This window comes from Nycticebus coucang, chromosome 19 (assembly GCF_027406575.1).
Source record: "Nycticebus coucang isolate mNycCou1 chromosome 19, mNycCou1.pri, whole genome shotgun sequence".
Taxonomy (NCBI): Eukaryota; Metazoa; Chordata; class Mammalia; order Primates; family Lorisidae; genus Nycticebus; species Nycticebus coucang.
The window spans coordinates 9,140,375-9,156,717 of NC_069798.1; the positions used below are offsets into that span (position 1 = coordinate 9,140,375).

General features: G+C 45.2%; 1 protein-coding gene across 18 annotated transcripts in view; it reads left to right on the plus strand.

Annotated features, from left to right (window-relative positions):
* Positions 1–16,343, plus strand: part of DLGAP1 (DLG associated protein 1) — an 866,993-nt gene that overhangs the window by 819,810 nt on the left and 30,840 nt on the right. For all 18 annotated transcript variants that reach the window (XM_053571473.1, XM_053571476.1, XM_053571474.1 and 15 more), the window contains one exon: positions 10,022–10,443. In XM_053571473.1, the coding sequence (XP_053427448.1) occupies positions 10,022–10,443 (422 nt within the window). The remainder of the gene's footprint in view (positions 1–10,021; positions 10,444–16,343) is intronic.

A 16,343-nucleotide genomic window follows, 5' to 3' on the forward strand; every position in this document is an offset into this window, starting at 1 on the left:
TTTCTCCACTTCTAAGCTTTTGTTATAAAACATTTTACTTATACCTGTACATACCCCTACTATCGTTAATTATTTTTGCTTTAACTAGTCGATTATCATTAAAGAAATTTCAGGGGCGGCACCTGTGGCTCAGTGAGTAGGGCGCCGGCCCCATATGCCGAGGGTGGCGGGTTCCAACCCAGCCCCGGCCAAACGGCAACAAAAAAATAGCCGGGCGTTGTGGCGGGCGCCTGTTGTCCCAGCTACTCGGGAGGCTGAGGCAGGAGAATCGCTGAAGCCCAGGAGTTGGAGGTTGCTGTGAGCTGTGTGAGGCCACGGCACTCTACCGAGGGCCATAAAGTGAGACTCTGTCTCTACAAAAAAAAAAAGAAATTTCAGTTATAAGATAAAAAGATCCTATTTATCCACAAAGTTAAAATTCCCAGTATTCTTTTTTTTTTTTTTTTTTTGTAGAGACAGAGTCTCACTGTACCGCCCTCGGGTAGAGTGCCGTGGCATCACACAGCTCACAGCAACCTCCAACTCCTGGGCTTAAGCGATTCTCTTGCCTCAGCCTCCCGAGCAGCTGGGACTACAGGCGCCCGCCACAACGCCCGGCTATTTTTTTGTTGCAGTTTGGCCGGGGCTGGGTTTGAAGCCGCCACCCTTGGCATATGGGGCCAACGCCCTACTCACTGAGCCACAGGCACCGCCCAGATTCCCAGTATTCTTCATTCCTTTATATAGATCTAAATTTTATCTAACATCATTTCCCTTCTCTTTAAAAAAATAAATTTTTCAGTAGATTCATTTTCCTTCTCCTTGAAGCATTTTCTTTAACCTTTCTTACAGTACATGTCTGCTGGTGATGAATTATTATTATTATTATTTTTTAGATAGAGTCTCACTATGTTGCCCTGGGTGGAGGGCCATGGTGTCACAGCTCACAGCAACCTCAAACTCTTGGCTTAAGCAATTCTCTTGCCTCAGCCTCCCAGTAGCTGGGACTACAGGCACCTGCCACAACGCCCACCTGCTTGTTTGTTATTGTTGTCACTGTTGTTTAGCAGGCCCTGTCCGGGGTTCGAATGCACCAGCCCTAGTGCACGTGGCTGGCACCCTAACCACTGAGCTACAGGTGCCAAGCCTTTTTTTTTTTTGAGACAGTCTCCCTCTGTCCCCCTTAGTAGAGTGCTGTGGTGTCATAGCTCACAGCAACCTCAAACTCTTGGGCTTGAACATCCTTTTGCCTCAGACTCCCAAGTGCTGGGACTACAGGTGTATGCCACTATGCCCAGCTAGTTTTTCTATTTTTAGTAGAGATGGGCTCTCACTGTTGCTCGGGCTGATCTTGAATGCCTGAGCTCAAGCAATCCACCTGCCTTGGCCTCCAGAGTGCTAGGATTGCAGGTGTGAGCTACTGAGCCTGGCCTGGTGGTGAATTCTTTCAGCCTGTCTTAAAAAGCCATTATTTTGTCTTCATTTTTAAAAGATATTTTGGCTACAGTTTGCACTCCAGGTTAATGGCTTTTTCTTCCAAAGAGGAATTAAGTACTCCATCCTGTCCTGGGACAGTTTCTCACCCGCTGCACTAACCAGCCCATAGGTGAACTGAGGCCCTGAACAGATGGGGCATCTCTGTACACTTCTCCCCTCCTCTCCTCTGTGCTCTGCCTTGCAGATTCTAGCCACACTGCCCCCCTTGGACACCTATTAATGTCTCTTCAGGTAGGAGAGGCAGCTAACTCCCATGCACACCACCCCCTGGAAACTTTCTCCAATCAGTAAAAGAGACAGCCGCAGGCCTCATTCATTCTCCTGTTTCAGGGATCACTGTCCTTCAGTGTCTGATATCAATGTCTTGGAAACAGTTGTTTCATATATTTTGCCAGGTTTTTTTAGTTGTTTCAGAGAATAGAGTAAATTCAGTCCTTCTTGCTCCGTGTTGGGCAGAACCAGACGTTGTCCGTGTCGGCTCTATTTGATCCGTTAATGGGGCCGGACCTGTTATTTACTGCTGCTCTCTGGCTTGGAAGGTCATTAGAAAAATACTGGCGCCATGGGGCCTGGAGAAGGAAAGAGAGTTCTTGGAAAGAGATTCAGAGTGAAAGTCACTTTACCTCCCACTCTGTAAAATTTGAGAGTCGGCTGTTATTAACATCCATAACCTTTTTTGGTATAAGTTCTCCGATTCGACTGTGTCCTCAATTTTAGAGGGGCCTTATACATGATGGAAACTCTTAGCTGACATTTGGGGCCCGTGTCCTGGGTCTTGCCTTTCTGCTTATTGCCGAGTTTCCCAGGTGGCTATATTGCTGTCCTAATCTGTACTTCAGAAGCAAGAAGTTAAGTGTGGTTAAGTGTGCGGGTCCTGCCTCCATCACAGCTCAGGTACCTTTCTTAAGGTGAGATATTTATGATGTGTTTTGTAACAATTCACAAAGCAATCTTCTCCTGTCTTCACAACTGAAAGTGCAAAGGGAAGGTAGACACTTTGAAACTGTATACTTCTTGGCTTTTTATTGACAGTATCAAATTGACATCTGTCATCAGTGGTTGGATAGAAAGAAGCTACTGGGCTGGGTGAAGTGAGTCACACCCATAATCCTAGCACTCTGGGAGGCTAAGGCAGGAGGATCACTTGACCCCAAGAGTTTGAGGTTACTATGAGCTAAGCTGATGCCACAGCATTCTAACCTGGGCAACAGAGCAAGACTCTGTCTCACCAAAAAAAAAAAAAAGAAAGAAAGAAAAGAGGGCGGCACCTGTGGCTCAAGGAGTAAGGTGCCGGTCCCATATGCCGGAGGTGGCAGGTTCAAACCTGCCCCAGCCAAAAACCAAAAAAAAAAAAAAAAAAAAAGAAAGAAAGAAAAGAAAGAAGAAGGAAGGAAGGAAGGATCTGGCCTCACAACAATTTTCTGGAAAGAGAATTCCAGAGTATTATTTTTCTGGTGTATGCAAATTTAGTATTTTCATCTGTGTAAACCATTTCTTCACTATGTGGGATCTTTCTCTAGAGATCTAGAGTCAGGAGCCAGCGACATCAACTATTTATCTTCACCATCCAAGGAAATACAAGAAAAAATTCTCCTAGAATAAATGGGTGACAGGCAGCGCCTGTGGCTCAAAGGGGTAGGGCGCTGCCCTTCCCCCCAAAAAAATAAATGGGTGACAAAGAGGCCGTTTTGTGGCCTTTTTTCCTCCCTCATCAATCCCTCGACCCCCCCTTGCCATTCTTAAGCAGGGGAAGTTAGCTAACTTGAGTGTCTAAAGCAGAGCTTGTGTGTTTGGAGGTGTGTATATCCGGAAGGAAAGCCAGGATCTTTCCATTTATGTTGATGGGATGGGAATGGGAGCAGACGGGTTTTTGATAATTTACATAAAACCTTCTGCTCTTCCTGCTCCGCAGTTGGTCGAGCTGCTTCTTTCTCCCCAGTGTACCTTTTATACATTGTGTGGGATACTGAGACCTCCGGGATATATCAATGCTAAGGGGATGGGGAGTGCTGGCATCAAAATGTGCTTGAGAATAACGGCTGCAACTCCAGCAGACCTGTGAGTGCACAGACTGAGCTACAGGTGTGGAAGGAAAGCACCGTTAACATGTGGTGAGGGCCACTCCCATTTCTAGAGACAAATGCCTCTGTGAATAAGATTCTTACACATTTTTTTTCCCCACCAAATATGATCTCACTTTCCATTTGTATTTGCGTAAGTGTCCGCATCCTGAGTGTTTAGAATCTTCCTTGCTTCACACACTGAAGCTCGCAGCCTCCTGGCCGGAACAAGCTGGTGGAAAGGCGGCATTGTTTGCTCTTTTAGCATAGTGTCAACTACTCTAAAAGGTGTCTTTTGATCGCAAGTGAGTTAAATATGTAAATATTTGGTCTTGTAGTGATTTGTGCCTTTTCAACAAAGCAGGATGTTAACACAGTAAGTCAAAATTGAGACAGCATCTTCTCACAGCCAGTTCCGGGACCACAGGCTTGGAAAGGCCTTTGGCAATCATAAACATCCCTTCTTGCCAACCCAGAAGGTTTGGATCAATCCCCACTCCTCACAGTTTCCTGGGAGGACCATACAGCCCACTACCCACACTTGATGTTGCATCTGGCAAGTAATCTCCTCTCTTGGCCATGTTAACAATACCAGGAGCTAGCCAAATAGTTCCTTACTGTACACCTGAGTTTTAGAGGTGTGGCATTAGTGCGTTTCAAATTTCAAAAGCCTGAAACTTGGCATAATTCCCGGTCGGCCTCCTGCCTTCCTCCCTATCTTCCTTCCCGTCCTCCCTCCTTTCTTCTTTCCTTCTGTCTTTCAGAATTCCCTCTCTCCTCCTCTTTCCCTCCCTCCCTTCCTTCTTTCCTTTTCACATGTTTTCACAAGATAATTTAGTTTGCAGAAAGAAAACCATCTGATTCACAGCTGCCTTCATTTGACCAAAAACAAGACTTGATAAAAAATAATTGTTAATGGGGCGGCTCCTGTGGCTCAAAGGGGTAGGGCGCTGGGCCCCATATGCAGGAGGTGGCACATTCAAACCCAGCCCCGGCCAAAGACTGCAAAAAAAAAAAAAATTTGTTAGTGAGCTCTGTTCTGCTTTTGTTAGTTAGCTGGGTCAGTACCTGGGGAGCAACCTAACACTCCATTGCCCGAGGGAAAACAGTTCTGTCTGGGGCGCTGAATGGATGTTTTGTTGAGACTTGCTGAGATTTTTGTTGTTTTCTTGAGACTTTCTATAGTGACAGCCATCAAAGATATTAGCATTTGTCCAACTGGTGCTTAAAGGGGTATGGCAAGAGGCTGGACTGCTCGGAATTTCTCAGATGATAATGGATTTACTGTCATTATTTTCCGCTTTTCTGTTTCTTTTATTTCACAAACATGTCACACGTATTTGGGATAGAAAGAATCTGTATGCATTTCTCTCTGATTTTCCTTTGCTTAAAGAGATCTTCAAGCAAAAGAATGAGAACATGGAATTTTTTTTTTTTTTGTAGAGACAGAGTCTCACCCTATGGCCCTCGGTAGAGTGCCGTGGCTTCACACAGCTCACAGCAACATCCAACTCCTGGGCTTAGGCGATTCTCTTGCCTCAGCCTCCCGAGTAGCTGGGACTACAGGCGCCCGCCACAACGCCCAGCTATTTTTTGGTTGCGGTTTGGCCGGGGCCGGGTTTGAACCCGCCACCCTCGGTATATGGGGCCAGTGCCCTACCGACTAAGCCACAGGCACCGCCCGAGAACATGGAATAGTTTAAACAACCAATGGATGATTGTTTTGAAACAGTTTTAAAATCTAGTGCTAGGCTGTCCTAACCATGTACAAATGGAGAGAAGGAGACTTCCTTCCAGCTGAATTTTTGGATAAGGGTCGCCTCATGCCCATGTTCCTCCAAGTTGGAAGCTCCTCTGACAACACAGAGCAAATCTCTTTGGGGGAAGTTTTCATTCTTGGTCTCAGTCTCCTCACCCCACGCCTCCTTTGATCTGTGTTTTATTTTGTAGAATGAGACGTCTTAGGCTTTACGTCAGTTACAGCGTGCCATTTCACAAAATACCAAGATGGTCGCACTTCTGAGGAATAGCATTTTCAGACCCTGCACATGCTCAGCCTTGACAGAAGCCTAGTCAAAAATGTCTAAAGGCGCCTACAAAGGAAGAAAAATCAGCACAAGACAAGCATTTCCCCCCTTTGAAACTAGATTTAGCTCTAGTTAAAAGCAACCATGATGTGAATGAGAGGGATAGAGAAAAAAACAAGAGGCTGTGACGGGGTGAGCGAGTTAGTCTCCTTAAATCAAGTTTATGACTTGAGTCTCACTGGTTGGATGCCTTGCACGTCCAAAGCATGTATGTTATAAATGCACTGACTGGGCTTGGTTTTTATTCATGACTTACTTTGTTTAACTGCAGCCTCATCAGACTGGGTGGGGCAAGAACGGACCTCTGCAATTTACCCACCTATACGTTGATTTGTAACCTGCTGTACAGAAAAGGTGCGAGGGATGGGGTGGAGTAGAAAAATCCTCTAATTAGAAATACAAACGTGTGGCTGGGGGAAGTGGCTCAGGCCTTAATCTTAGCACTCTGGGAGGCAAGGGAGGGTAGATTCCCTGAGCTCAGGAGTTCAAGACCAGCCTGAGCAAGAGTGAGACCCCGCCTCTATTAAAAATAAAAAAACTAGCTGGGCATCATGGTTTGTGTCTGTAGTCCCAACTACTCGGGAGCCTGAGGCAAGAGGATCGCTTGAGCCCAAGAGTTTGAGGTTGCTGTGAGCTTTGATGCCATAGAACTCTACCCAGGGCGACAGAATGAGACTAACTTTCAAAAAAATAAATTAAAAAGAAAGAAAGAAAGAAAGAAATACAAACTTCTTTCATAGAAGGAACATAAAAGCAACAGCAGAGACGAAGGCTAACAAATGACTTTCCTCTGGCTGTTCAGAGCAGGTGGGGTGTTGTGTTGTGTTCCATACTGGTCTGTCCAGTCCTTTAGCTTCACGGTTTTCTGCTCCTTGGGCCAGAATATTGGCCTGCATTTTTCAGAAGTTGTAATTATTACACACGGTGCCCGCAGGGCATGAAGGACCAAAGAATCTTCAAGGCTGGAAATTGTGGGTTTGGAAAAAGCAAGCCACTGGGTTCAGCATTTAGGTTTATGCCATCAACCAGCAACTTATGAATTCCTTTTAAAAATATAAGAATTAATCTAGTGACCTCCTTCTGTGTTCCTATCAAAATTTTAAAACAACAATAACAACTGGACTGCACCCTTCACCCAGAAGGAACTTTGCACATGAAAGACATGAAATGTTTTGTAGAGCAGAACATTCTTTGAAAGCTTGGAGCAGAAGAAAGCACTTACTTAAGGAACTTAATTGATAGAAACTAGCAGCTTGGACAGAGGCTGCCTGAGTTCAAAGGCACCGCTTTTAATCCCAAACCATTTTCATTTTACTTAACTTTTATTTCTTTCTGGGTGACTACACTGCAAACTTCTATTAATCTTCTGCCAAGTAATTTTTCTTAAGAAGGTAGATCCTTTACAAGAGCCATAGCCAGGAGATGGCCCTCAGGAATGCTGGTAGTACAGTTCTGTGTAGATAAAAACAGAAGCACAGGGAAGTAGGTCATTCTGCTTTATATGTGGAACAGATTCCGTCTCTGGCAGATTTTCTCTGATTGAAAACAATAAGGGACTAGTACTTCTTTAAGTTTGGAAATGTAATGCCTCTGGCAATCCATGATCTTGGAGAGCGCAGGCTAATGTTTTCATAGCTGGGGTTTCGTGTTAGTAGAACAGCCAAAATGTCAACTGTTGCGAGGAGAGTCGTCCAATTCACACATATGCAGCTGGAGAGAAAGCTTAGCTTCAGGAGATGACATTTAACATTTGGGGAATGAACGGGAAGAACGCGGAGCTAACCTACTGCCGCCAAGAAATGAGTGACTGTTGGAAGAATCACTTTGCCAAAATTGTTCTTCCTTTTTCTGCTAGTACAAGACACTTGTAACCTCGCCTTCAGACTTTCATACTATGGGCTTTTTTTTTTTTTAGAGACAGAGCCTCACTTTGTCGCCCTCAGTAGAGTGCTGTGGCATCACAGCTCACAGCAACCTCCAGCTCCTGTCTCAGGTGATTCTCTTGCCTCAGCTTCCCGAGTAGCTGGGACTACAGGTGCCCACCATAATGCCCAGCTATTTTCTTCTTGCAGTTTGGCCAGGGCCAGGCTTGAACCCGCCACCCTCCGTATATGGGGCCAGCGCCCTACTCACTGAGCCACAGGCACTGCCCATACTATGGGATTTTTTTTTTTTTTTTTGCAGGGGAGGGGCCCACTTGAGAGTTACAGAACTTATAAAAGTGACTTGGTCTGATACTGCCAGAGAAGTGATTTCTTAAAAACAGCAAATGGTTAAATAGGCCACTTTGGGCTGGTTTATCTTCATAAATGGAACGATCAGAATCACAACACACTTGATCATTTTGACTCTCATAAATAACACAGATCAGTACTGCAGCCATGGTTTTTTCTTGACCGTTATTCTCTAGGGAAAAAAATAGATTGAGATGATTATATTCCTTGTGGTGACTCTTAGTCTTTCTACACTCTTGTAAATAACTATTTACCTGTGTTGTTCTAGCCCTTCTTTCTTTTTGATGGACCACAGTTATTAGTTTTGATTGGCTTTGATAGTGTGGTCCAGAATAGTTAAGAAAAAACATAATAGCTGGGCGCAGGGGCTCATGCCTATAATCTTCACACTCTGAGAGGCTGAGGCAGGTGGATTGCTTGAGCCTCAGGAATTTGAGACCAACCTGAGCAAGAGTTAGATCCCTGTCTCGACTAAAAATAGGAAAGAAACTAGCTCAGTGAGACTCTTTTCTCAAAAAATAAAAATAAAATTTACTAGCTCAACCATTCATTATTAAGTATACGGTTTACTGGATTAATTACATTATATTTTTTTCTTTTTTTTGAGACAGAGTCTTGCTTTATCACCCTTGGTAAAGTGCCATGGCATCATAGCTCAAGCTCTTGGGCTGAAGAGATCCTCTGGCCTCAGCCTCCCAAGTAGCTGGGACTACAGGCACCTGCCACAATGCCTGGCTATTTTTAGAGATGGGGGTCTCACTCTTGCTAAGGCTGGTCTCAAACTCCTGAGCTCAAGCAATCCACCGGCCTCAGCCTCCCAGAGTGCTGGGTTATAGGCGTGACCCCACCTGTCCTCTTTTTTTTTTTAATGAGACCACGTCTCACTCTGTCACCCCTGGGTAGAGTACTGTGGTGCCATAGCTCACAGCAACCTCAATCTCTTGGGCTAAAGCAATTCTCTTGTGTCAACTTCCAAAGTAGCTGGGACTACAGGTACCCGCCACCACGCCTGGCTAGTTCTTTTATTTGGCCTCCCATAGTGCTAGAATTACAGGCGTGAGCCACTGCACAGGCCTCAATTTTATGTTATGTATATTTTATCACAATAAAAAAAATAAATTAAATATTAGGCCAGAAAGTGACATAAAAAAAAAAAAAGTACAGAACTGGGCAGCAGACAGCTGGTGCTTTGCCTTCCAGGGACTTGCGTTTTCTGTCATCGTTTCCTGCCTTCCTCAGAGGCCCGTGAAGCTCTTTTTGTGTGTTTTAAATTACTTCAGGCCCACCCCCTTCCTTGACCCTTGTCTTATAAAGAATTCATTGCTCTTCAGCACCCCCCCTCCATGGTTCTAGGGTTGTCTCCCACCCTTGGTTCTAGGGTTCAGCCTGAGGTCCATAGGACTCTCTGGTTGAGAAATATTGATCCCCTGGATATTCACATAAAATGTTCAGGTGTGAACAAGGTCTCCTTTATCAGCTCAGTAGAAGAACTGTGAAAAGGAAAATTAAAGGCACGTGGAGGGCAGTGATGGAGAACTCTAGAACTGTAAGCTGATATTTGCCCTACAAACTTTGAGCCAAATTATAATAATGAACTCTATAACTAAGAGATAGGAAAATCCTTACCAGGAAAAGGAGTTTTCATTTAAGAGGACTCTATTAAAACTTGAGTTTGCTTTCAGGAAGCCTTACTTGTAAGAAGAGCTGCCCTTGGAAAAATGTAGCTTTGTGGGATTCCTGATAGTCTTGGTCCAGGTTAGGCTGTGATTTTTCCCATATTTCTAAGCAAATTACCCAGACTAAGATATAATTGAATTGTTTCCATACCCGTGGCCAGACTGAATTTCAGGACTTAAGTCACCCCAGACTTGGGGAAGAAATTGCACATTGGATATTCTGCCTGCTTGGTAGCTTTGTCCTGCCTGTGAAGTTTCTCCAGCTGTGCCTCACTATTACTCCACGTTGGACAAAGATGAGAGACTCGGTGTGCACATCAGAGTGATGACAAGCAGTGCACTTCCAACAAGGGTCCCCCCCACACCGACATACACACACACTGAGAAGATACACACACACAGTCACACCCACCAAGGAAAGTAGAATATAGTTTATGTGCTCCCCACAAATATCCTTGAACTAAATCTCCTTCTCCTATCCTCCCAAGCTTCCGCAGGTTCACGAGATCCAACAGTGTGACGACAGCAGTACAGGCTGACCTGGACTTCCATGATAATCTGGAAAATTCCCTGGAATCTATAGAGGACAATTCATGTCCTGGCCCAATGGCCAGGCAGTTCTCCCGGGATGCCAGCACTTCCACGGTCAGCATTCAGGGCTCAGGAAACCATTACCACGCCTGTGCAGCCGATGATGACTTTGACGCGGATTTTGACCCCTCTATTCTGCCTCCTCCGGACCCCTGGATTGACTCTATCACAGAAGACCCTCTGGAGGCCGTGCAGAGGTCAGTGTGCCACAGGGACGGCCACTGGTTTCTGAAGCTTCTCCAAGCAGAGCGAGAGCGCATGGAAGGGTGGTGCCAGCAGATGGAGAGGGAAGAACGGGAAAACAGCCTGCCGGAAGACAGTAAGTAGAGCCCCCGTGCCTGCATGCCCCTCACTGGGGACTCGGGTCCCTTTGCCTTTGGAGAATTAACATTTTCTTCTCCACCAGCATCACTCTGTATGTCCTAGCTGCTTCACACTCTAAACCAGAATATGCAGAAGAGCTAGGCAATTCCAGCTGAGTCCAGAAGCCCCCTCGCTGTCCAGGAATGAGAAAACCACTGGGCAGATACTGCACTGTCCTTAGCTCGAGGTCTGTGACATAGAAACAAGCAAGCTCTCTGTGAAGTTGGTGTCCTGTCTCTCCCCAGGTCCCTCCTCCCCAAGATGGTCCTGTAATGTTGCTGATTCTCAGGGGATTAAAAAGCATGCCAAATAGTTTCAAGGCCCAGAGATGGATGTGCTTTGAGCATTTGTAATCTTTAACGTTTTATTACTCCCATTCACATACAATATTAATATAAGGCGCTCACTACATAGGCCAGTAGAAACCGTGCCTATTTGCATTCTGAAGCCTGTTTGGCATGCTTTTAGGGAAGAAAACCTTAAGCCGATGAAGTAATTTATACAAATTCCAGTTGAATGGGTTAAAATAAGTGACAAAATAAAATCAACAGGAAATAAATAAAATAGATAGTGGACACCGTTTTTTGCACACAAACACTTCCGAAGTTAGCCTTTAAAAAACAGCAATTCCCATTAAGAATTGGCAAGGATAGCCGGGCTTAGTGGCTCACGCCTGTAATCCTAGCACTCTGGGAGGCTGAGGGGGGTAGATTGCTTGAGTTCAGGAGTTTGAGGCCAGCCTGAGCAAGAGCAAGACCCCAACTCTAAAAATAGCTGGGCATTGTGGAGGATGCCTGTAGTCCCAGCTACTTGGGAGGCTGAGGCAAGAGAATCGCTGGAGGCTGAGGCAAAAGAATCGCTTGAGCCTAAGCATTTGAGATTGCTGTGAGCTATGATGCCACTGTACTCTACCAAGGGTGACAAAGTGAGACCCTGTCTTTAAAAAAAAAAGTGGCACGGAAATATCATCAGATCATCTCAATTGTGAGACACAGTTTACACATTTTCAGCAATTCTGAAACTGGGATATAGTTTATAATCAATGTGTATTTTATTTATTTTTGAAATAGAGTTTCACTGTCTATCCCTGCGTAGAGTGCTGTGGCGTCATCATAGCTGATAGCAACCTAAAATTCTTGAGCTCAAGTGATCCTCTGGGCCTAGCATCCCAAGTAGCTGAGACTACAGGCGTCCGCCACAATGCCCAGATAATTTTTCTATTTTTATTTTATTTTATTTTTTTGAGACATAGTCTCACTTTGTCACCCTCAGTAGAGTGCTATGGCTTCACAGCTCACAGCAACCTCAAACTCTTGGGCTTAAGAGATTCTCTTGCCCCAGCCTCCCAAATAGCTGGGACTATAGACGCCTACCACTGCACCTGGCTATTTTTTAGAGACAAGGTCTCACTCTGGCTCAGGCTGGTCTCAAACTCATGAGTTTAGGTAATCCGCCCACCTCAGCCTCCCAGAGTGCTATGATTATAGGCGTGAGCCACTGTGCCCAGCAATTTTTCTATATTTAATAGAGGTGGGTCTTGCTCTCACTCAGGCTGGTGATGAATATTATATGCTCAAGCAATCCACTCCCCTCAGTGTCCCAGAATGCTAGGATTATAGGCATGAGACACCATACCCAGCTCTTTATTTGTTTCTGAATAGTAACAGGATCTCACTCTGCTGCCCAGCCTGGAGTGCAGTGGTATCACCATAGCTCTCTGTAACCTCATACTCCTGGGCTCAAAAGATCCTCCCACCTCAGCCTCTAAGTAGCTGGGACCACAGGTGCACACCACCACACCCGACTCATTTTTTTTTTTGGTTCTGTTTTAGAGCAGGGTCTCACTATATTGTCTAGGCTGGGCTAGCCTCGAGTGATTCTCCTGCCTCAGCCTCTCAAAGTTCTGGGATTACAGGCCTGAGATACTGCTCCTAGCCTAGGCTGGATAATTTATAAACAATGGAAATATTTTGTTCATGGTTCTGGAGGCTGGGAAGTCTAAGATCTATGCACCGGTAGACGTGATGTCTGGTGAGGGCTCACTCTGCTTCAGAGATGATGCCTTTCCCTGCATCTTCATGCTGTGAAAGGGTCAATAAGCCCCATCAGGTCTCTCTTCTATGAGGGCTCTCTGCTCTCATGACCTTATCACCTCCTGTAGGCCCCACCTCTTAATACCATCATATTGGTAATTATGTTTCAACATATGAATTTTAGAGGGACAAAAATATTCATATCATGGCAAGTAACTAGCAGTCATTGTTGCCAAGATCTGGAGGGGGCAAAATAATGAACTTTGACCTTGTGAGAGGATGAGCTTTTCTGATGAGGGGAAGGATTTGGCAGACAGAGATGAGCACCTGCCACAGCAGTGATGAAAAGACTTCTGTGTCAGTGGCTGGACCTGTGCAAAGGCCACAGGTTGTCTTCTAGGTCCATAAGTTCGGCCTTTTCACTAAATCCAAATTTTATAGAATAAATCCTTTTATTAAAAAGGGTGCAGCTGGCTGAGCACCTGTAGCTCAGTGAGTAGGGCTTCAGCCAAATGCACCGAGGCTGGCGGGTTTAAGCCCAGCCCGGGCCAGCTAAACAACAGTGACAACTGCAACCAAAAAATAGCCAAGCATTGTGGTAGGCGCCTGTAGTCCCAGCTGCTTGGGAAGCTAAGGCAAGAGAATCACTTAAGCCCAAGAGTTTGAGGTTGCTGTGAGCTGTGACACCACAGCTCTCTACTGAGGGTGACATAGTGAGACTCTGTCTCAAAAAAAAGGGGGTGGGGGAAGGGAGTGCAGCAAAAAAAGATAAAGCTGTTAAAAAAAAGAACAAATTGTGGTGAACTGCAGGTTCCCACCCGTGGTAAATGAACCTTGCATATCCCAGTTCTTAAGATGGGATTCTAGTATGCGAACACTTAACGGCTTTCTCTATTTTTTTCTTGCTTTGAGATAAACAAAGCAAGAGCTTCAAGCTCCTAGGATTCTAAGATTCTAAACAGAGCAGTGGCAAGCTCTGTGCCCAGGGCAGAGTGACCAGTTCCAAAGGAGGCAAGCCCAAATCAGGGAGATCTGACCATGCAGCAGTAGTAACCTCCATGTAAGAAGGGCTCACCACACCCCTGACAACGGGTGAGAGACTTTGACAGGTGCTGTTTTATTTGCCCTCAAAACAGCTCTTTGGCAGTGTCTTGTCCAAGGTCACAGAACACAGATATGTCTGATAGAACAGATACAAGATGAATAACATTTGACAAGGTAATGATACTTGTGTTGCTTGGCACTGACCTCCTTAGAGCTCTCCATACATGTCTGTCCCCGATTCCTTGGCAACCACAATTCTGTTCTGATAACTGAACTTGGAGTTGCAGAGGCCTTTGTTTTACTAATTTGCTGATTTAACCTTTCCTTTTTTAAAACAAGGTAAGGAAGAAAGGCCAATCCTGTTTGGTAGGGCATAGCCAAGTTCTAAGTAACCAACTATTGTTCGTTTTTAATCTGTATATACCAGGAAAATAGCTTTGATAAATGGGGCAAGCACAGCTACATGTATCCCTTAGCCAAGCCAGACCTAGAAGAGAAAGGCCTCTCTTCAGGGCACATAACAAAGGTGGCGCCTTAACAAAATCCTCCCCGGAGCATGGGGCTCTAATCATACTTTATGTTGTGAGGTACCAGAATTATCTCATTTAAAAAAATGTTTGCAGGCTCAGCGCCTGTGGCTCAAGCGGCTAAGGCACCAGCCACATACACCTGAGCTGGCAGGTTCGAATCTAGCCCCAGCCAGCCAAACAATTACGGCTGCAACCAAAAAATAGCCAGGCGTTGTGGCGGGCGCCTGTAGTCTCAGCCTGTGGGAGGAGGAGGCAGGAGACTCGCTTGAGCCCAGGAGTTGGAGGTTGCTGTGAGCTATGATGCTATAGCACTCTACCCAGGGCGACAGCTTGAGGCTCTGTCTCAAAAAAAAAAAAAAAAAATGTTTGCAGATGTACATAAGGCCTCCACATTATACACTAACAGTGGTTAAAATGGTAAGTCTTGTGTACGTTTTATCACAATAAAAAAAAATACTCCTCCCAAAAGAAGAGGTTGAAGTGGCTTTAGGTAGGCAGAATAGATAGCCATTGCCATCACATTTGTGTAGAACCTAAGATATCCTGTTAAATGTCTTCCTGAATTCAAAATACAGTGTGTCCGTGGCACCAAAAATGAAAAAAAAAAAAAAGGGCGGCACCTGTGGCTCAAGGAGTAGGGCGCTGGTCCCATATGCTGGAGGTGGCGGGTTCAAACCCAGCCCCGGCCAAAAGAGACAAAAAAAAAAAAAATTAGAAAAGAATCTATTTACTTGGGTGGTGCCTGTGGCTCAAAGGAGTAGGGCGCCAGCCCCATATACCAGAGATGGTGGGTTCAAACCCAGCCCTGGCCAAAAACTGCAAAATAAATAAATAAATAAATAAATCTTCATTTAAAAAAAAAAAATCTATTTACAGGATGAGAATTTGAGATACAGGTTTAGGGTGCGAGATAGTTCTTCAACTCTCACCATTCAGAGAGTTGAAGAAAGAATCCATCTGATTTTAGGATGTATTTATCCTAATCCTGACAGCTGCTTCCTAGGGATTTTTTTTTTTTTTTTGCCTTACAGAGTTGGAAAACGCATTTCTAGTTTACCAGCACCTGACTCAGTGTGGATTCCAAAGGGCAGAATGAAAACAAACACTTAGCGTAGCCCAGGAACCTCAGGCTGTGTTTTGAAAAGTATTATAACTATGTGTTCTTTGAGTGTGTGGAGCTAATATTTTCCCCATAAAAACAAAGCAGAACAAAGACTTTGGTTCTCTGTTTAAACCTTCTACCCTCACAGTTGATAGTACTTTTTTTTTGGCTTGACAATAAAATAATGAAAAGGCAGTGAGTGGAGTTTCCGCCAAGCCCAGGCAGCTGACAAAATGCTTGTTCCTGCAGCCCTTGAAATAAAATGATACAAGCTTTTCTCAGACAATAAAGCCCTTGTGTGAAACAGCTGTCTCGGGAGATGGCTCGGTGCTATTTGACAGTGGCTTGTATGTTACACAGATACCTCTGGTGTTATCTAACTGGGAATGAAACGGCCAGATGGAAGGGAACGCCTCTAACTAGGAATGCAGGGGGGCAGGGGAGGGGCACCCATACTCAGGTTTCCATGGTCCTTGGATGAAATGCCAATATCCTACTTCGCAATCCATCTTTGCCTTCTGAACTGTGGACAAGTTATATGTGGAATTTTCAAGCTTTATCTAAAATAGACTGATAACCCTAGAGCGTGTGCTCGAGGCAGATCAGTTCTTCCACTTTAATTTTGCCTGGTAATAGCATCCAAGTCGGTGAAACTCAGCCTGCCGTCCCCCAGAAGGCTTGGGAACCTTGGCAGCGAATATGGGGCTGGTAATGAAACCTGAAAGGGGCTTTGCCTGGTTTCGGGTTTTGCTACGGAAGCTATGCACAGTCATTATTGTGACCGTCTATCGGTGCTATCACCAGGCTTTGTCTGCCCTGGGACCTCTACTGTGTCTCCCGCAGCCTGTGAACCAGTGGGTGGGGGACAAAGCCACACTCTGTAGTTGGCAGTTCATCGCCTGCAGCCGTGCCCGTATCTAAGCAGGGAGCAGAGGGTGCTTCCCAGCCTAGCTCCCTTCTGTTATAGTCTCCTCTTACTCAAAGTGAACCTTCAAAAGAACTCTGTCCACCCCGCCACACACACACACACACACACACTTCCATAGTCTCTTTTAAGTGTTGACAACCTGAAATTAGCGACCACAGAGGAAGTGGCAGTAATGAAAAGGAAACCGTGTGTAATGTGCCTTATGTTTAACCTTTGAGA